The sequence below is a fragment of the Zalophus californianus genome, chromosome 16, assembly GCF_009762305.2.
Source record: "Zalophus californianus isolate mZalCal1 chromosome 16, mZalCal1.pri.v2, whole genome shotgun sequence".
NCBI classification, from domain to species: Eukaryota; Metazoa; Chordata; class Mammalia; order Carnivora; family Otariidae; genus Zalophus; species Zalophus californianus.
Window position 1 is genome coordinate 38,180,181 of NC_045610.1, and position 21,061 is coordinate 38,201,241.

The window sequence follows — 21,061 nt, forward strand, 5'->3', positions numbered from 1 at the left end:
TCCTCTTGCTGAACCAGGCTCTGCTCTCCTCAGAACATTGTCTTTCCTTCTCTGGGGAGGAAAGTACCTGGAATCTGTGGCCCCTGCTCTGGGGGGCCTGGCTGGGCTGTCCCCAGCAGGGCATAGTCAGGGGGGGACCCAAGCGACCCTCGTTATTGCAGTAGCTGCCCATCATGGGGCACCTCCTCTGTGTCTTGCCAGGAATCCGATCAGTGCTACATGCGTAATTCTGCACCCCAACCCCGAGGTTGCCATTTTATCTCCTTTGCTACTATGGAAGAGACTGAGGCTCAGAGAGGCCAGTGGGTTACTCTAGGTCGCACAGCTGGTGAGGGGGCGCTCAGGAGTCCAGCCCCAGTTTTTCTCGCTCCAGGGTGTGAGCCCTCCAGCTGACAGTTGGAGGAGAGAGGGGAGGCAAAGCAGAGGCTGGGGCCAGGGATGAGACCTGAGTTGGCTGGCTGTGGGCACTGATAGGGTCTGTTTTTTCTTTCCTCTCCTCCAGGACCCCGGCTGTGCCAACCAAGCTCTGATCAGCAAGAAGCTTAATGATTATCGCAAAGTAAGGTGAGGCCCACCTCTCCTAAACAGTCCTGGCCAGGGGCTAGGGGCACTCCAGACAGAGGCCATCCTCCTGGCCCACCTCTAGGCCTGAGGGCAGCCCCTGAGTCACCCTCTGCTGGGGGCAGGCAGGATGGCAGGGGCATCGAACCCATTGCTTCAGGGATGGAGAGGGAGGTCCAGAGTGGTAGGAGGCTAGGGCAGGTGGCATGTTGGGTCACCCCAGATGAAGACTTCTCCTCTCCCCCTTTTCCTACACAGCCATAGCTCTGGGCCCAAAGCTGATTCCTCCCCCAAAATCTCTCGTGGCCTGGGGGGCCTCAAGTCTGAGTTCCTCAAACAGAGTACTGCACGTGGCCTCAGGACTCAGGACCAGCCCGCGGGGAGCAAGGGTAGGAAGGTGGCTGCTAAGGGGGTAATGTGTGTGTGTGTGCGCGTGTGCATTTGGGATGGTGGGAGTCAGCCCTGTGGGTCTGCATGGGAGCCGAGGGCATGTGTGTGTGTGGGGGGGGGTGGGGGGGTGCCTGTGAGGGTCTGGGGGCTCTCAGAGTCTCAGGGATGGAAGGGCCCGGAACCTGATTTCCCTCCATGACATCCCAGCTGGGTAGCCCCCTAGTCTCTGCTTGTATCTCTTCAGGAGCGGGAGGCTCATCCTCTCTGGAGGCAGCCTTTTCCATCTTTATACACTTTGGGCTATTAGAAAGTTCTTTCTTTGGTTGCAGAATCTAGGGCTCCCACCTTGTTGTTTTAGCCCTTGAGACCACATAGAAGTCCTTACGTTCCTCTGAGGCCTGTGTCCCCAGGAGCACACACCCTCATGTCTTAGATCTTCCCACAGGATACAATTTTCCATCAGCCCTCTGCATTCGAGTAGCTTCTCTGATGGAGTCCCCATATGTCCAAACATGGGCGAGTGTGTGTGGCCAAGTGTGGTTGCTGCCCCTCCCCAGGCCTCCCGGCTCACCCTGGCTTTGTCTGCCTTCCCCCACCCCAGATGACAGTGCTTCCCCTCCCAAAACCCCCTGGGGCATCAACATCATCAAGAAGAACAAGAAGGCAGCCCCTAGGGCTTTTGGGGTCCGGCTGGAGGAGTGCCAGCCGGCCATAGAGAACCAGGTGAGTTGCGCTATACTCTGGACCGCACGGGGAATGGGGGAGCCCAAGGCACAGAAGGCCAGATCTGAGGGACTCTGGAACCAGCGCTCCATCTCATCTTGCAGACGCAGCGGTTGGAGGGGTGGGGGAGCACCCAGGGAGGAAACAGCAGAGCTGAGGCAGAGCCCAGAATCGCTGGCCTGCAGCTGGGCGAGGCTCTGGTGTTCTGTCTAGCCCCCAGACTGGAGGCTGTCCCCGCATGGGGCTCGCAGCAGCTCTGGGCTTGTGCGGCTCCAGTCTTGGTCTTCCGGCCTCTTCTGGCCCACTGCGGGGCGGGGGGGGGTGGGGGGGATTTCCTGCCCTTCACCTTTCTAACGTGCCTGCCCTGCCTGTGTCCCCAGCGGGTCCCCCTGATTGTGGCTGCGTGCTGTCGCATTGTGGAGGCACGGGGGCTGGAATCCACGGGCATTTACCGAGTGCCGGGCAACAATGCGGTGGTGTCCAGCCTGCAGGAGCAGCTCAACCGTGGGCCCGGTGACATCAACCTGCAGGATGAGGTGGGCGCGGCGGGGGAGGGGCGGGGGAGCAAGGTGTTGTGTGTGTGTCTCTTGTGGTCATCAGACCCTTCGATGTGCCTGGCAGTGGGCCAGGGCGCCGAGATGGGCGAGGCAGACCTGCCCTGGCAAGCCGGATAGAGACACGCTCCTGGCCGGGCAGCCCTGAGGCCAAGGCTCACAGATGATAGTTTCTGGGGCCTTGAGGACGAACAGCGTTCACTAAGTGCCGGTGAAAGCCGTGTAGGGACATCCCAGGCTGAGGGAATGGCTGGGGCAAATGCGCGGGTCTGAAGGGTCGCCAGCAGCCAGCTCACCTCTAAAGGGCCAGGTGGCAAATGCCTTAGGCTTTGGTCACCACGCGGTCTCTTCCTCCTCTTCCTCCTCCTCCTCAGCCCTTTATTTATTTTTTTTAAAGATTTTATTTATTTATTTGAGAGAGAATGAGAGAGAGAGAGAGAGCACATGAGAGGAGGGAGGGTCAGAGGGAGAAGCAGACTCCCTGCTGAGCAGGGAGCCTGATGTGGGACTCGATCCCGGGACTCCAGGATCATGACCTGAGCCAAAGGGAGTCGCCCAACCAACTGAGCCACCCAGGCGCCCCTCCTCAGCCTTTTAAACACATAAAACCCTTCTTAGCTCCAGGGCCGTACGAAACCAGGCCGCTGGCTGGACTTGAGCTCCGGGCTGTGGTTTGCGGACCCCCTGGCTTAGAGGGGGGCGTGGGGCATTTTGTGGGGCAGCCAGCACTTTGCGTGGTTGCAGCCGGGGTCAGGAGGGGCTGGTCGGGTGAGACAAAGCCGGCTGGGGAAGGAATCTGACAGCCACACTTCAGAGCTCGCAGCAGGTTATATGTCAGTTATAGCTCCGTGAAGCTGGATAAAAGCCAAAAACGTATTTCAGTGTGAAAAAGAAAAAATAACAGACGTATATGCAGCAGGGCCAGTGTTTCTCAAACTGTGTTCCCCAGAGGAGCTGTGGGAGGCCGGGAACAGGTCAGGAGCCCCCATCCTTGCTTGAACTAGACTAATCTGCTTTGTTCTGTTTTTTGTTTTTTTTTTAATGTCATATTTTCATATTGGGTTTTCATGTTTGACAAAAGGGGCTCTGCTGAGAAAGATATTTTGGAAAACCGCAGATCTGGGCAATGAAGTCCCATGAGTCCCATATTGTGAAGCTTTATGTGATACATGACAGTCTTCCTGCCTCTAGGGAGGAAATGGGGAGAGATGACATGCAGGCTAGTAGCCAAGAGAAAAGGCTGATCTCTCACCAGGGACCAGATTGTGTGATGAGGAAGGAGAAGATGTTGAGGGCTGGAGCAGGTGGGAAACTTGAGTGTTGGAATCTTTGAAGGATGAATGGGAGGGGGCGGGTGGACAAGAAGGCAGTCCCGGCTGGGAATGATGGCATTTTCCAAAATCCCAGAGGAGGGTCTGAGTGTCGGGAGAGAACAGACCCACCTCCTGCCTTCTTCCTGGGCTTGGCGGTGGGGAGGGTGAGGCCCAGGGCAGGAGGCAGAGGGCTTTTGATGGCTCCACTGAAGCCTTTGACCTTGATCCAGGAGACAGTAGGGAGCCTTCCCTTGTTCTTCAGCTGGGGCGGCATAAATGAGAGTGGGGTCTGCTCTAGCTTATGCCTGATGGATATGAAGGAGGGGGGCCCAGAGCGGGCATCTATGGGAGAATTGCTGATATGTGGAAAGTGCGAGGGGCCAGGAGGACATGGTGGTCCCAGGGGAATAAGGCAGAGAGGAGCCGCTCTAGGAGTTGGCCACATGAGAGGGAGGAAGGGGGGGCAGGGAAGAGCCCACATTTGAGCTGGGGGCTGATGGTGTGTCTCTGGCAGAAACTGGGGAGTAGGGCCGGAGAGGGAGGTTGTATCAGGTAGGGGCCCCGCTGGATTTGGGGTGATGGCACCATTGGCACTGCCCAAGAGTTGACTGGAGGATGGGTGTGGTCATGCTGGGGCAGAGTGGGACGATGGAGGGAGCTGCTAGACGGGCAGAGGGTGGGCAGCAGGAGTGAAAGGCCAGGCTCCGCATGGGACAGAGGAGAGGGTACAGGTAAGGCTGGGGATGAGGGACAGATACGTGCACATGGGAGTGGTCCAGAAGCCTTGGGTTTGGCAGCTGGGAGATGAGAAGAGCCCACGCCTCGGGCCAGGAAGTGATGGGGCAGGTGGGCAGGAGCTGCAGTGGGAAGCGGTGGGTATGCTCTGAAGCACATTTGCTGGGCCTCAGCCAGGAAAGAAGCATGGCCAGAGCTGGGGGGCAGCTGGCCCAAGTCAGGGCCCAGAATGTGGGCATGCCGAATGTGTTGGGTGTGTGGTTTTGTCTCAGACATCACTCCTGTCCTTTGTCATGGGAACTGCTGGAAGTTAAATTTTTTTTTTTAATTTTTTAAAAAATATTGGATTTATTTATTTATTTGCGAGAGAGAAAGCATGATCAGGGGGGAGGGGCAGAGGGAGAAACAGACTCCCCCGCTGATCAGGGAGCCTGATGCTCAGGACCCTGGGATCATGACCTGAGCTGAAGGCAAAGGCTTAACCAACTGAGCCACTCAGTTAAGTATTGTGGGCAGGGTGACTGTAACTTCTTCTGAGCCTGAGGGGAGGGTACTGTTTGTGGGATGGTGTGGCATTAAGCTGTGGACCCACTGTACAGAGCCTGTATGTTGTGGAGCTGTATGTCTTTGTGGAGAGCCTTACCTTGTGTTCTGGGCCTGAGTTACTCAGCCGTTCCTGTCAAGGCTGTTACCCTTGACTTTGTGCAGGGTGGTGGTGCCCCCTGGTGGTCAGAGGGGGCAACGCCCCGGCCATGCCTCATTCGTTCTTGCGTTCAAAAACCCATTTATTTAGAACAGGGTTTCTCAATCTTGACACTTGGGACAGAATAGTTCTTGGTCATGGGAAGTTGTCCTGTGCATCACAGAAAGTTTAACGGCATCCCCGGACTCTACCCGTTGGATGCCAGTGGCACCCCCCCCACAGTTGAGGAAACCAAAGTGGTTCTAGAATATCACCAAATGTCCCTGGGGAGGGGGGGGTGATTCTGCTCCTGGGGAGAACTACTGATTTAGACCATTGAAGTACCGCGCTAACTGAGCTCACCAGGTGGTAGGAGCACAGTGGGGGACGGGGCAGACAGGATCCCTGCTCCTCAGGGAGCTGCAGTCCCGCCAGACAGATAGGCAGGGACAAGGAGACAAATGTATACCAACAGTGACAAAGTATGGCAAGTGCCATGAAGGAAACAAAGTCAGGGCTGCTGCACAGGGCGGTGGCGGCGGTGGCTGTGTTAGCTGGGACTGTCAGGGAAGGCCTCCTGGAAGCGGTGCCATTTGGGCAGGGTGAGGAGCCAGGCCTGTGAAGGCGGTGGAGGAAAGTTGTAGTGGAGGGAATCGGCAAGTGCAAAAAGCCTGAGACAGGAGGGTGCTAGGCGTGAGCGACTGCTGTGTCATGCATAAGGAGAGGGGGGTGTCCAAGGATGACTCTCTGCTAAGTGGGGAGCCCTGGGAGGCAGAAGGGGGCGCTGCAAGGCCCAAAGAGGTCCAATCACCAAGGAGGTTTTGCTCACTTCTGTCCCACAGTGCTGGCACTAAAGAAGGTAGCTGGTACTTTCTGGGGGTAGGCAAATGTCGGAGCCCCCTGGGCTTGCTGGAGCAGGGAGGGGTTGGGCCAGTTGGTCAAGGGGCCAGGACCCAGCTGGGGACTGTTCTGCCACCACCACCCTGATGAGTCTTCTTAGCCCAGAGACCCCTGGTCTGGGTGGAGCTGTGAGTGTACCCCAGAGAGGGCCTGGGCTGGGCTGGGCTGGGCTGGACTAGCATGGAGGTGTGGGTGCCCCGCTGGACCTGCCTGGGGCCTGATGTCCTTGCCTTCTCCCCAGCGCTGGCAAGACCTCAATGTGATCAGCAGCCTGCTCAAGTCCTTCTTCCGAAAGCTGCCTGAGCCGCTTTTCACCGATGGTGAGTAGCAGGTGGCAGCGGGAATGGGAGGAGGAGGGACGCCTGTCTACGCTGCACTCCGATCGTTTTTTAAATTGGGTTTGTTGGCTTTACTCTTTGGGGTTTTGTTTTAATGCAAGAGAAACGCGTGCTTGTCACATAGTATAGATACAAGTAAAGAAAGCTCAGAGGTCCCTGTCCCCAGAGGTTATCCTAGCACTTCCTGAGCACTGGCTCTGTGCCAAGCACTGCTCCCTCCAACAACCCCACGAGGTCCTGTATCTCCACTGCACAGACGAGGAAACGAAGGTGAAGTGATTTGCCCAAGGTGACCCAGGTTGTAAGTGTCGGAGCCAGCATTCGGCCCTGGCAGCTGGCTCCAGAACCCAGCTAATCACTCCCCTATGGATGGATATTTAGGCTGTGTTCGATTTTTGCTCTTACAAAAATGGTTGCAACGACTTTCCCTAATGTGTCCCTGCATGCCTGGATCACGTGTCCTCGAGGTAGATTCCTAGATGTAGCATTTCTAGGTCAAAGTCCTGGTCGCCATTTTTGGAAGCTAATGTCCAGTTGCCCTCTGAGTAGAAGGCCCTACTTCACACTCTGGCCAACAGCATAGGAGGGAATTTGCTTCCGCGCACCCCCATCAACCCTGGATGTCATCAATACTTTACATTTTTGTTAATTGGAAGAGAAATGTCATCTCATTACTGTTTTCATTTTTGTTTCTTTCGTTACTAGGGAAATTCACTATCTTTTCATTAATTTATTGGCCTTTTCTGTTTCCTCTCATTTCCTGTTCGACTGTGTACCCATTTTCCTATTGGGTTGTCTTTTTTTGGTATTGATTTGTAGGACACAAGCTCTTATGTAGTATAGGTATTAACCCTTTGTTAATTTTGGCAGTAGTTTGCTCCTGCTCTGTCATTTGCCTATTAACTTTGCATTGTAAGGAATTGGAAACAATTATTTTAAGTGTAGTCAAAGCTGTTGGTCTTTAATGGATTCTGCATCTCACGTTTAGGAAGGCCTCATGATTGTGAAGATATTTTCTTGTTTTTCCCAATATTTTAATGACTTTTACTTTTGGCTCTGTAATGCAATTAAATTTGCTTGCATATTGTGTGAGCTGGAAATGGATTTTTGTTCCTCCAACAAGATAGCTAGTTGTCCCAGGGACATTTATTGACACCTGCATTCTTCCCCGCTGATTTCAAATACTGCTTTTGTCACATAGTAAACATCCATGTGGCCTCTTCCGCTCCTTTCTGTGTCCTCATCTTGGTCCACTGTCCCTGTGGTCCCTGTGAGTCCCACACTGCTGTGGCGGTGCTATGGTTTTAGTCCGTTTCAGTATCTGAGAGGGCACATCCTCCCTCGTCATTCTTCCTTTACAAAATAGCCTCAGCTGTCCTTATGCATTTATTCATCAGATGAATTTTAGAATGAACTTACCGTGTTCCATTTTTTTAAAGTTCCCCTTGGGCTTCTTCTGAAGGGAGTTGGGGGCATCTTGACCCAAGTGGGGTGGGCATCTGGAGGCTGAAAGGCCCCTCCCTCTTTCTAGGTAACCTTCTCTTCTGACCTTGTGATGTCCTTGTCCCAGATGCTGGGGCAAGAGCCCCTCTTCCAGTATCAACATGCAGCTCGGGTCTTATTTCTTCCCAAGCAAACACACCTGGGCTACCCCAGGTCAGGCGCATGCCTGAGTGTCACTGTAGTGGATTTGATCCCGTGGACACAAGGCCACGGAGCTCCCCCCCACCCCCCCAAACTGGAACAGCCTGGGCCTCCTCAGCTTGGAAGCAGCTCACCCCGAGAGTGGGAAAAGGGACCGCCTCCTGCCTCTCTAAAGAGTCTTCACTGTGTTCTAGACAAATACAACGACTTCATTGAGGCCAATCGCATTGAAGACTCAAGGGAGCGGATGAAGACGCTCCGGAAGCTGGTAAGGAGACAGAGACACCCTTAGGCACAAAGCGGATGAGGCTGGGAGAGCACCACTGCCCTGGGAGGCCTGGAGTCCAGTGCCACCAATTCCTTCTGTGACCTTGAAGAGGCCCTTCTCCTCTCTGGGCCTCAGTTTCCCCATCTATCCAACAGGGCTGGTTAGAGGGTGGCTTCCAGACCCCCGAGATATGGCAGTGGGAACCCCTGTGGGGCGTGGTGGGAAGGTGGGGCAGCCATCACAGACCCATGCCCCTTCTCACTGCTACCCAGATCCGGGATCTCCCAGGACACTACTATGAAACGCTCAAATTCCTCGTGGGCCATCTGAAGACCATTGCTGACCACTCGGAGAAAAACAAGGTGGGGGGATGCTGGCGTGGAGCGTGGGGGAAGGAAGCATATAGGGTCCTTTCAGCATACTCTGTGCTCCTCCAGGTCAGATAATCCCAAGGCCCTCTAGGCATACCCTCCTCAGAGGTCATTCTGTCCCCACCCCACCCCTCTGGGCTTCTCCCCTGGAGAGCCATCTCCTGAGTTTCTGAGCGCCTCCCAGAGGCAGAGAGCCACAGTCCCGCTGTCTGATGGAAATCTATCCTTGGATCTAGCTTGAATCCCTTGCATTGCATTTTTCTTTTCTTTTCTTTTTTTTAAAGATTTTATTTATGTATTTGACAGAGAGAGAGAGATAGTGAGAACAGGAACACAAGCAGGGGGAGAGGGAGAAGCAGACTCCCTACTGAGCAGGGAGCCTGATGTGGGGCTCGATCCCAGGACCCTGGCATCATGACCTGAGACGAAGGCAGACGCTTAATGACTGAGCCACCCAGGCGCCCACATTTTTCTTTTCTTTTTAAAAAGATTTTAAGTAATCTCTACACCCAACATGGGGCTCGAGCTCACAACCCCCAAGATCAAGAGTCACATACTCTACAGACTGAGCCAGCCAGGTGCCCCGCATTGCATTTTTCTAATCAAGCCTCTATATCTTCTGGTTCTGCAGCAGGGAAAATGAATGGAGCTGTAGGAATTCTCCCAGTTTTAAAATACCCTTAGAACCTCCAGCAGGTTCCTATTCTGGGATCTCTCACTGTTAGCACAGTATGGGTGAGCAGGTTGGGCACTGCCCTTGGCTGCCAGGCTTGGGATGAGTAAGGCTGAAATCTGGCCTGTGCTGTACTTATCAGGCATCTCCATGCCCAGCAAGGAGGTGTCCATCCCCTAAGCCAGGCACAGCTCGGAATGTGGTTGGGTCTCGGGCCTGAGGGGCCCACAGTGAGGGAGGCCTGGGGGACTGGAGGTCAGAGCTCAGGGGGTGTGAACGCTGACCTGCTCTCCTCCCCGGCCCAGATGGAGCCCAGGAACCTGGCCCTGGTCTTCGGGCCGACGCTGGTGAGGACGTCTGAGGACAACATGGCGGACATGGTGACCCACATGCCGGACCGCTATAAGATCGTGGAGACGCTGATCCAGCACGTAAGCAGCCACGCCAGGCTGCAGCCATGTGCCCCTGGGCATCTCCCTCCTGCGCGCCTGGGTGGATGTGCTCAGGGAAGGAGGAGGCAGCTTAAGCAAATGCCCCTGGGATGGTGAATGCCCTTCAGAAGCGATGGGCTGTGTTTCCTTACCAAACAGGAATGGATCCTAGAATCCCTTTCTTTCTAGAATGTTTCGTCCCCAGCGGGAGAATCAGGAAGCCCTTGAGCTTCCAAGATATGTGTGAGGGTCAGAGGGCGGAGGAAGGTCAGGGAAGACGCTGCTGGGTTGGAGAGCCAAGGGGTGGATGCAGGGGCACCTTCAGAAAGGGGCCCCCAGGAGAAGTGTCCTGGCAGAAACAGGCAGACAGGTGTAAGGGGTGGGGGCAGAGCTCTGCCTTGCCGGCCCCACTGAGGCTTCGGGGAGCAAATGGTGATGCCCAGGGGAGGGGAGGGGAGAGGGGCAGGGCAGAGCAAGGGCTGAGGCGGATCCTGCACTTGTGCTCCCTACGTCTTGGGCTGGTCTCCTCACTTCTCAGGGCTGCCTGAAGGCACCTCCAGCCCCGGGTCTCTAAGGATTCTACTGACTGTCCATGATGGGATGAGAATCTAGGGCAGCCAACAGAGGGCGCAGGAGGCCTTTGTCCTCTGGAGCCAAACCCAGGACAGCACCGCCCCCTTCTGGGCACTCAGGGATGTTTTTTGAAATCCTAGATTTTCCATTTCCAAATCTCCCTATGGCCTGTAGGTGGAACAGACCCCGTCCTGCCAGGAGAAATAAGATTGGCAGCCAGCTAGGGGAACGGGGTCCTTGGCCTCTGCAATGTCACAGATGCTTTAGGGAAGGGTAACCAGGTCATGCTACTTCCATCTTATAGATGAGGAAACTGGTGCTCAGAGAGGAAAGGGACTTGGCTCAAAGTCACATACTAATAAGTGACAGCCCCAGGATTGTAGGCCAACCTTGTCTGACCAAAGTTTGTGCTTTCCTCTGTCCCTGCTGGGAGGGTGGACTCCTGGGTCCATCCTAGAGCTGACTTGGCTGGCCAGGTGAGGCGGTGGGGTAGACTTTGGTCATGCTGAATGGCCTTGCCTGCTTATTTCCTTCCTTTACTGGGTGGTCAGGGCTCTGAGCCTCAGGAGGGAACATCGAAGGCCTGTTCTCGTGCTAACATTGGGACCACCACTCCAGAGCTGTGAGGGAAGCCCAGGCCATGGGGCAGTGTCAGGGATCCTGATGGGGCCTCAGTCTGGGGCAGCTTATCTCCCTTGGAAAAGTTCATCTCCCCAACCCAACAGATAGCCCCTGGAGCCCCCATGAGTGTGTGCTTTGGGAGGGGGCCAGTGCGGAAGAGAGGGGAGGCTGGCTCCATGGCTCCTAGAGAAGCCCCCGGAAGCCCGAGGCCTGTGGTCAGCTGGGGTGTCAGGAATAGCAGCCTCTGGGAGAAGGGAGGCCCAAAGTGTGTCCACTTACCCTCCCCTAGACCCCCAAGAGGGGGTCCCCAGCCAGTGGCGGCCCCTCCTTTGGGCGGGGTGGCAGGAGGAGGAATATATCTGTCTCCTTCACAGGAGTATTCCCAGCGTCCAGCCTAGTGCCTGGCACATAGTGAACGCTCAGGGTTTGTTGAATGAATGAATGAATGAATGAGTTGCTTTTGAGGTTCTACCTGTCTGGGCTTTGACACTCAGGGATTCATTCCTGGGCACCCATGGAGCTGGAGCCTCTCCATTCTCTGCGTCCTTGGCACTTGAACATAATCAGCCTGGACAGTTGTCAAGGGAATGAGCTACCCCTCTGCAGTCCCCTGGAGTCCACCCACCCAAGTTTGCCGGTGTCCGTCTAGTCCAGAGTCAGCGTAGTCATGAGCCCAGGCAGGATAGGACTTTGGCAGAGAGCACTCTGACTCTGGCTGGGAGCCTGTGGCCAGTCAGTGGATGGTTGAAAGTCGTGGGTGACATGACCTCGATTTCCAGCCGCAGCTGTCACCTGGCCTCCCTGCTGGGGGCTCCTGTCCCCTGTGGAACTCTTGGACAGCAGAGCTGGAAGGGGCCGTCAGGTCCCGAGACCCATCCTTGCGTGGTACAGAGGGCAGAAACTGGTGTGGAGAGGCAGGGACGTGCCCAGGGTCACACAGCACGATCGTGGTGGAATGGAGGTGCACAGACCCAGGTGTTCAGCCTCCCGGTGGCAAGTCGCCAGCCAGCTCATGGCCACGTTCACTAAGCCACCTGAAACCCAAACCAAGACCGCCTCAAGGCATTAGTTCCTTGATTCACCTGGCAAACGCGGTGATTCCTACTCGCTGCATGCTGGGAGTTCTCCACCGCAGCACTAGTGACCTTTGGGGCCAGATAATTCTTCGTGGGGCGCTGTTCTGTGCATCGGAGGATGGTTAGCATCTCTGGCTAGAAGCCAAGAGCATCCCTCCGGTTGCGACAAATGCAAATGTCTGCAGACTTTGCCGAATGCCCCGCGACCGGGGGCGGGGGGCAAACTCACCGAGGCTCAGAAGCACTGGGGCAGGGGGCTGAGGGCTCTGGCTCTGGAGCCAGCCTGCCCGAGTTCACCGCGGCCTCTGCTCCTTGCTGGCTGGGTGGCCTTGACCAAGTGACTGACGCTCTCGTCTGCAGAGCAGAGAGAACAGTAATGCTTATTACCCCACGAAGTCGTTGCGAGGCTTCCGTGAGTGAATAGCTGTGAAGGCCCTCAGACGCCACCTAGCAGCTGGGACGTGCTGTGTGGATTAGTGATGGTGAACGACTGACCTCACAGGCATCACTCCACGCCAGAGGCCGGGGTGCGTGCTGGGCCCCGGAGGTGAACGGAAGCCAGGCCCTGCTCCAAAGGAGCACTGCCCAGTGAAGACCTCACTTCATTTTCTGGGCTCTGGTCAGGGAAGCCCCGTGGAAGGAGCCGACCCTTCCCCAGGTGTAGGGCTGGGACCCTAGTCAGGGGCTCCTTGAAGTGTCATCAAAGGCCTCAAGGAATTTAGCCAGGCAGAGGCAGGACAAAGCATTGCAGGCCGAGGGAACTGGATGTGCACCAGCTAGCGTGCATTCCTCCAGAGAACTCGGGGGTCCCTGGAAGCTTCCTTCACACTTCCGGGCTCCCACAGCACTTTCGGGCACTCTCCAACCGAGTTAAAGACTGGCTTCTCAGGGCTCCTGTCCTCAGCCCGTCTCTGGGAACTGCACCTTTTCGTAATTACAGCTAACATCTATTACACACTAACAGTGTGTTGTCCTGAGTGCTTTACGTACTGTATTGCGTTATTTTTAAAAAATTTAAATGGAGGGGGGTGCCTGGGTGGCTCAGTCGGTTAAGCGTCCAACTCTTGATTTTGGCTCAGGTTGTGATCTCGGGGTCGTGAGATGGAGCCCCGTGCTGGGTTCCAAACTGGGCGTGGAGCATGCTTGACATTCTCTCCCTCCCTCTGCCCCATCCCTCTCCTGCTCACACGCGTGCGCTCTCTCTCTCTCTCTCTCAAAAAAAAAAAAAAAATGGAGTTATAATTGACATGTAACATTATATTAGTTTCAGGTGTACAACAGAATGATTCGGTATTTGTATATGTTGTGAAATGATCAGCACTCCAAGTCTAGTTACCACCCATCACCATGCATAGTTACAGTTGTTTTTCTTGTAATGAGAATTCTTTTTAAGATTTATTTATTTATTTTAGAGAGAGAAAGTGAGAGAGAGCAGGGGGAGGGGCAGAGGGGAAGAGAGAGAGAGAATCTCAAGCAGACTCCCCCCGAGCGCAGACCCTGACGTGGGGCTCAATCCCAGGACTCAGGGATCATGACCTGAGCAGAAATTAAGAGAATTTTTTTGTTAAGATTTTATTTATTTATTTGAGAGAGAGAAGGGGAGAGAGAGAGAGAGAGCATGAGACGGGGGAGGGTCAGAGGGAGAGGAAGACTCCTCCCTGAGCAGGGAGCCCGATGTGGGACTCGATCCCGGGACTCCAGGATCGTGACCTGAGCCGAAGGCAGTCGCTTAACCAACTGAGCCACCCAGGCGCCCAAGAATTTTAAAGATTTATTCTCTTAGTAGCTTCCAAGTAGACAATAGAGTGTTATTAACTATAGACATCATGCTCTATACTACATCCCCATAACTTATTTATTTTATAATTGGAAGTTTGTACCTTTCGACCCCCTTCATCCCCTTGGTCCTCCCCCCACTCCTGGCAACCACCGACCTGTCCTCTCTACCTATGAGCTTGGATTTTGTTTGTCTGTTTGTTTGTTTTCGATTCCACATATAAGTGAGAGCATACGGTATTTGTCTTTCTCTGTCTGACTTATTTCATTTAGCATAGTGTCCTCGAGGTCCACCCATGTGGTCACAAATGGCAAGATTTCCTTTTTATGGCTGAGGAGTATTCCATTTCGTATACATACCACGTCTTCTTGATCCATTACTCCCCTGATAGACACTCAGGTCACTTCCATATCTTGGCTATTGTAAATAATGTGCTGCAATGAACGTCAGGGTGCAGATATCTTTTCTTGTTGTTGTTTTTTTTTTTTTTCCTTCAGATAAATACCCAGAAGTGGAATTGCTGGATCCTAGGGTTGTTCTATTTTTAACTTTTGAAGAGCCTCCATACTGGTTTCCATAGTGGCTAAGCCATTTTACATCCGCACCAACACTGTGTGAAGGTTCCCTTTTCTCCCACATCCTCTCCAATACTTGGTATTTCTAGTCCTTTTTATAATAGCCATATGGGATTTCATTTTAATTCTCACCACAATTCTAGAAGTAGATACTCCTATTATGTCCATTTTACAGATAAGTAAATAGACTCAGAGAGGTCATTTACCTGAGGTGAACTTGAGCCTGAGACGACTGACTTTAGATCTTGCATTATTTATTTATTTTTTTTTAAAGATTTTATTTTTATTTATTTGACAGAGAGAGAGACAGTCAGAGAGGGAACACAAGCAGGGGGAGCAGAAGAGGGAGAAGCAGGCTTCCCGCACAGCGGGGACCCCAATGCGGGGCTCAATCCCAGGACCCTGGGATCATGACCTGAGCTGAAGGCAGATGCCCAATGACTGAGCCACCCAGGCGCCCCATTGCATTATTTTTTTTAAGATTTTATTTCTTTATTTGAGAGAGATGGAGAGAGAGAGCTCATGTGTGCATGAACGCATGAGTGCAGGAGTTGGGGGGAGGGGCAGAGGGAGAGAGAGAGAAGCAGACTCCCCGCTGAGCAGGGAGCCCCGATGCAGGGCTTGATCCCAGGATCTAAGGTGTAGGCAGGTTAATGCTTAACTGGCTGAGCCACCCAGGCACCTAGATCTTGTATTATTTCTTATTCTCTGTCCTTCCAAACCAACTTTCTCTCTGCTTATTTTATTTATTTTTAAACAAACGGTATTTTATTTTATTAAGTAATCTCTATGCCCAACGTGGGGCTTGAACTCATGATCCCAAGATCAAGAGTTGCACAGTCTACCAACTGAACCGGCCAGGCACCCCAAATATTTTTTATTTTTAATTTTTATTTTTTTAAGAGATTTATTTATTTGAGAGGCAGAGCGAGAGAGCACGGGGGGAACAGCAGAGGGAGAGGGAGAAGCAGGCTCCCCGCTGAGCAGGGAGCCCCACATGGGGCTCGATCCCAAGATCCTGAGATCATGACCTGAGCCGAAGACAGATGCTTAACTGACCGAGCCACCCAGGCCGCCCCTCTGCGTGTTTTAATTTTCAATCAGTGAGCTTAGCTCATTTGCTTGATTCTAATTTCTGTACTGTTAGGGCTTATCTTTGCTATCTTAAATGTCAATTTTCTCTTTACCCCATTTTCATTTTGTCTCTCTTCAGTATGTCCTTCCTTGCTTTGGATGAATTGACTTTTATTTTCCTGATGTGAAAATTATACAATTTATAAAGTCCATACTGTGTTTAATCATACAGTTATAACAGTCCATACTTACGTTTCATTTTCACTGACAATTTCTAAACTCATCAATATCCATTGTCTTCCTTCCACCACATCTAAAAGCCAAGTACCTCAGTGTATTCTCACTCATACGCAGAGAGGTTTCTCCCTCTGCGTTCGAAACCCACGGCGTCATGGAGATACTTTGTGTGTGTTTGTGCATGTGTGTGAGTATCCTTTCTTGGATCGACAATGGACTTTTCTTTTTTTTTTTTAAGATTGTATTTATTTGAGAGAGAGAGAATGGGAGATAGAGAGCACAAGAGGGAAGAGGGTCAGAGGAAGAAGCAGACTCCCTGCCGAGCAGGGAGCCCGATGCGGGACTCGATCCTGGGACTCCAGGATCATGACCTGAGCCAAAGGCAGTCACTTAACCAACTGAGCCACCCAGACGCCCGACAATGGACTTTTCTATGCTACTATCCATCCTTACTTCTCAGAGCCTGTTGCTCCACCCTGGAGTTATTTCTTTATGAGCTCATGTAACAATTAAGAGAGTCTTTGTGCAGTAAGCTTTCTGATGTCTTAGAATAGCTGTAGTTTACACTCAAAAGTGAGAGTTTAGCAGGGTATAAAATCCGAGGTTCCAAATTCTTGCGTTTGCAGTCCAGCAATACAGTGAAAATATTGTCTTCTTGTGTCTGCTGCTGCTGAAAGTTCTAGTTACAGCTGATACTTGCTCATTTGCAAGCAATCTGTTTTTGTTTTTCAGAAAACTTTTAGGGTTTTATCTTCAAGATTCTCAAATGTCACAAAATGTATTTAAGAATGGGATTTTCACTTTATTTTCTATCCTGTTTGACATTTATGTGAAAACCCTTGCCTGCCTGCCCCTCAGGGAACCTCCTAACACTTCCCTCCAGGCACTTCTCTTTCCTGGCCAGGGGAGGGGGTGCGGCCCCAGGGCAGTGTGGTGCCCAGGGCTGGGGAGGGGTACACGGCTCTGGCAGCCACGACTGGTCTTCTCCCTGCAGTGGCCCCAACCGGCACTAGATGGCGCTGCTGCTCCCCCACCCTCCCACTTCTGGCCTGTGGGTTGGGAGCGAGTCACCGTGATGCACACTGTACAGAGTCTAGTGATAGCCAGGCCTAGAAGCTCTCCCTGAGCCTGCACTCCATCAGTCCTCAGCCCCCTCCCAGTCCAGGCTGCGTTTCCCTCCCACACTGGGGTCCAGCCCTTTCTCTCCCCACGGGTTTCTCATAGCCTGTGGAGTTGGGTCCTGGGATTCATCAACCTCCCTTGGGGACTTCTAGTAACCAGGTGCAGATGGGGGTTGTTGAAAAGAGGGGGGACCCTCACCTCTTGGTGCCCCCTCCTGCCCCGCTCCATCTGGCGTCTGAGTGGGGTCTTCTGGACTATGCAGGTCAGGAGCCTGTGTCTCTGTCTTCCCTCAGCCCCTTTCCACACTGAGTTCACTTCCTTTTGTCTCCTCTGCAGTCAGACTGGTTCTTCAGCGATGATGAGGACAAGGGAGAGAGAGTAAGTGATGCAGAGGGAAGGCGGGGCTGGGTCTGAGCTGAGGTGGGCCCTCGTCCCAGGCTGGGGGCCAGGAGGGGGCAGGCAGCAAGACTCAAGCAGGGGAAGGTCCCTGTCTTTGGGGCTTCCCAGTCTGATGGAGGAAACATAGACCCTCTCCTCAGGAGCCTCTAATCTAATGGGAGACACAATCCTTGCCTTCATGAGCCCCCAGTCTAAGGGGGGAAATATAAGCCTTACCCTAAGGAAACTGAGTCCAAGTCTTATCTGGAGGATATAGGTCTTAGGAAGGTCCAGTCTGATGGGGAAGACACAGCTCCTGCCTTCAGCTGAGGGAGCAGCTCCAGCCTTTGAGGGTTCAATCAAGGTGTTGGAGAAGGCACAAAACAGTCTAATGGGGGACATGTGGGACCTGCCCTCAAGAGTGCCTGACCAATGAGAGAGACAGCAGCTGCCCTGGTGAGCCCCGGTCTGATGGAAGAGTCATGGGCCTTGCCTTCAGGTTACCCCAGTTTTGCGGGATTCACAGTCTGGCCATCTGAGGGCATGCTGGCTGACCCTCCTCCTGTTTGCAGACTCCTGTGGATGACAAGGAGCCTCAGTCAGTGCCCAACATTGAGTACCTCCTGCCTAACATTGGCAGGACAGTGCCCCCTGGTGACCCAGGTTCAGGTGAGTGCCCGGGCTTGGGAAGGGGTGGGGGGTGGGGGTGGGATCCGCACTCCCCAGGGTCCCAGATGCCTGGCCAGATGCCCAGTTTCCCTGCTCTGCCCCAGTGGGGCCCTTCCCTGCGCCCCACCACCGAGACTGGGCTGTGGCGGGGTCTTCTCCGCTCTAGGGAGGTCTGGCTTGCCTGTGCGCCCGCCTCCTTGTCTGCTCAGCGGCCCCCGGGGCTGGGTAGGGGCTTTGTTCACCCTCCTTCACTGGTTTCCTTCCTGAGCTTTTTATTTCTCACGGGCTGTGTCCTTCTGGGCATATTTCCTCTTTTTAATTTTTCTTCCTTTTCTCCTTGCACCCCTCCACCCTCCTGTCTCTTCTCCCTGTGCTCTCCTCCCACCCCTGGACCCTGCCCCTCTCTTCTCTCCTTCCCCTCCTCCAGCGGACCTGTTGGAGATTTAAAGGGTACAGTGTGGCATTGCGGCCTCGGTCACTAACAGTGGCGGGTGATTATAAGAAGGCTGGGCAGGCCCGAGGGGCACGCAGAAAGGTCCCGGGCTGTGAGCACCTCGATGTGACATACCAGCTCCCCACGCTTGTTAACAACTTACCCCCACCCTAACCCTCCCATCTGAAAGCCCCTTCTCGGGAGGAAGGAGGTTTGTTGGAGGCAGATCCTATCCCCTTGCCAGGAAGTCTGGGCACCGCATGTTGCCCCCCCACAATCCCCAGACCCTGGCCTTCTCTCTGTGCCGAGCCCGGCCACTTCGCGTTATCCGGACAGGAGGAGGCTTGGCTGTAAGGAGGACCCAGCCTGTCTAGACACGGGTGACGTCACCCCCAGAAGCCCCTCTATAGCTGCAGCTCCTGCCTCAGTTGCCTCCAAGGGCCGGCTCTTCCCGTGTCTGAAACCAGAGCCCCTGGTCACTCAGCCCTTTAGTCCTGTTTCTGGGCGTAGAGCCTCGAACAGAGTAGCCCAGAGCAGTCCCTTCTTGGCTCAAGGCACTAACTTGTCCTGCCCCATGGAGGAGCTCCCCTCAGTGTTTTAGCTGCTCCTGTCTCTGACGGAGGCATTCCACAGCACCCCTAGTCCCCAGAGGCAGGCTGAGGAAGGGCCAGAGGACAAGGTGGGAGGGGGTGGCAGAGAGGAGCCCCCCGTTTCTTCTAATCACCTGCTGCCGCACCCCTGCCCCGTGTGTCTCGCTGTGTGGTCGGCCATCTGCCCTTCTCACTGTGTGCAGGGGAGGGCTGGGGAGGAGGACTCGCTTGCTTGCCAGAGAGTGTGGATTAACCGTGCCTGTGCGCTGTCCCATCAGACCCCGGGAGGTCCTTAGAGCAGCCTGGAGAACACCCCGCCAGGATTGGCTTCTGGTTCCTTCTCCATCCCAATGATATGAAGGGAGTGGGACCCAAGTCCCATGGATGTAACAGTTTTATTCTTCTTCATAACTCTGGTAATAAACAGGGGCCTTGCCCCATCAGGGCAGATTGACCTGGAGTCTGGAGCTGGAGCTTAGCAAAGCCCAAATCACCAGCCCACTCTACCTCCTACGTCCCGCCCACCTGCTGTCTGCCCCATACTCCATCCTACACAGGGCCCGTCGTCTTCCTCCTGTCCTGGAGCTGGGGTGGGGTGGAGGTAGATGTAGGGCCCCCACCTGTCCATGCACTGTGTGGTCTCCATTCCTTCAGAGCATCTGTGATTTGCCGTGTTTCATTGTGGTTTCTGTGGACTGCATCTGGTATTTGGTATTTTCTCTCCAGTGCTTCAGAGTAACAGGGACAGGAGGGGAGGGGAGAGGAACTAGGCCCAAAGAAAAGCCCCCCCCACCCCGCACTGCTTGCCCTTGACCCTGGCAAATGAGGGTCTAGGGACTGGCAGCCTGATGTCATTTCCTGCCTCAAAAGGAAGTGGTGATTGACATCATTAGCCCCTCCATCCCTGTCCCACAGGAAATGACATCAGAAGCCCATCACACTCCCAGGACCTGGGGAGAGCTCAGGTGTCTGAACTCCCTGGTTTCTGAAGCCTCCGAGGAGAGGGAATCGTGTTCACAAGACAGCCTCCTCCTGCCCCAAATTAACTTTCATTTTTACTTCTCGCTCTCCCCAACAGATTCCACCACGTGCAGTTCAGCCAAGTCCAAGGTGAGTGCCAAAGCCATTCTGAAGGCTTTATCCCTGTCCAGGCCAGCCCGCTCTTTGCTTTTTGGTCAAAGGAATTGGGAGAAGTGCCCGTGGCCCTGAGGAAGGTTGCTGGTCACTAGGAAGGCAGGTGGGAAGGACTGTGTGTACGAGGTTAGCAGAGAAGCTACTCACCTTGGCAGGGCTTCGGGAGGCGTCTGGGGGAAGAGAAGGATCTCGCTTGGGAGTTAGACACCCGGGGGGCAGCGTGCCCAGTGGTCAGAAGCACACACAGTCCTGGGACTGAGTCCTGGCTCCACCACTCAGTAGCTTCGGGACATCGGGCAAGTTGCTTAACCTCTTTGTGACCCTCAGCTTCCTCATCTGTAAATGAGGCCTGATATTTATCCCCATTTATGGGGATATGGGAACCGACAGCTATGTTTGCTACAGTAACTATGCTTTTTGGAGAGCCCAAAGCAAGCAGAAGGAAGCAAAGAATAAAGACAAGAGCATCAATCAATGAATTGAAAACAATCGAGAAAATCAATGAAACCAGAGCTGGTTCTTTGAACCAGCCCTCACAGCCAGCTAGTCCTGGCTGCTTCAGAGCCTGCCTTCTGAGACAGAGCCATTAGGCGAGCATGGCTGCCCAACTCTTAGAGCTGGATGGCCAAGGGGGTTGTCTTGGTCAGCTCGGGCTGCTGTAACTAAATGCCACATACTGGGTGGCTTACACAACAGACATCTATTTCTTCACAGTTCTCGAGGCTAGACGTCCAAGATCAAGGTGTCAGCATGGTCAGTTTCTGCTGAGAGCTCTCTTCCTTTCTTGTGGATGGCTGCCTTCTCGCTCTGTCCTCCTAGAGCAGAGACAGAGAGCAACAGCACCAGCTCTCTGGTGTCTGTGTAACAGTACCAATGCCACCATCAGGCCATGGCTGCATTACCCGCCAAAGGCCCCATCTCCAAATACACGGGGGGTCCGGCTTGCTTCAGCAGATGGCTTCGGGGAGGGGGACACAATTCTGTCTGTAGTAGTGGGTGAAATCACAAAACATTGGCGATCGAACTGGACTCATTTCGGTCTGGGTCTCCAAGCATTGGCCAGGTCCCAGTGAGCCCAGTGTGCCCGACACCAAGTTAGATGCTCATCATATATCAGAAGAATGTAGTGGGGGGGGCGGGGCGCCTGGGGGGCCCAGTCAGTTAAGTGTCCAACTCTTGATTTCGGCTCAGGTCAAGATCTCGTGGTCATCAGAGCCGC

The 21,061-nt window shown here is 53.9% G+C and overlaps 1 protein-coding gene across 5 annotated transcripts in view; it reads left to right on the top strand.

Annotated features, from left to right (window-relative positions):
- ARHGAP23 (Rho GTPase activating protein 23) overlaps positions 1-21,061 on the top strand; it is a 78,370-nt gene that overhangs the window by 52,275 nt on the left and 5,034 nt on the right. For all 5 annotated transcript variants that reach the window (XM_027625907.1, XM_027625906.1, XM_027625910.1 and 2 more), the window contains 11 exons: positions 503-564; positions 820-950; positions 1,553-1,674; positions 2,055-2,210; positions 6,100-6,178; positions 8,035-8,108; positions 8,381-8,470; positions 9,458-9,583; positions 16,975-17,016; positions 17,589-17,685; positions 19,787-19,818. In XM_027625907.1, coding sequence (XP_027481708.1) covers positions 503-564; positions 820-950; positions 1,553-1,674; positions 2,055-2,210; positions 6,100-6,178; positions 8,035-8,108; positions 8,381-8,470; positions 9,458-9,583; positions 16,975-17,016; positions 17,589-17,685; positions 19,787-19,818 — 1,011 coding nt within the window. The remainder of the gene's footprint in view (positions 1-502; positions 565-819; positions 951-1,552; positions 1,675-2,054; positions 2,211-6,099; positions 6,179-8,034; positions 8,109-8,380; positions 8,471-9,457; positions 9,584-16,974; positions 17,017-17,588; positions 17,686-19,786; positions 19,819-21,061) is intronic.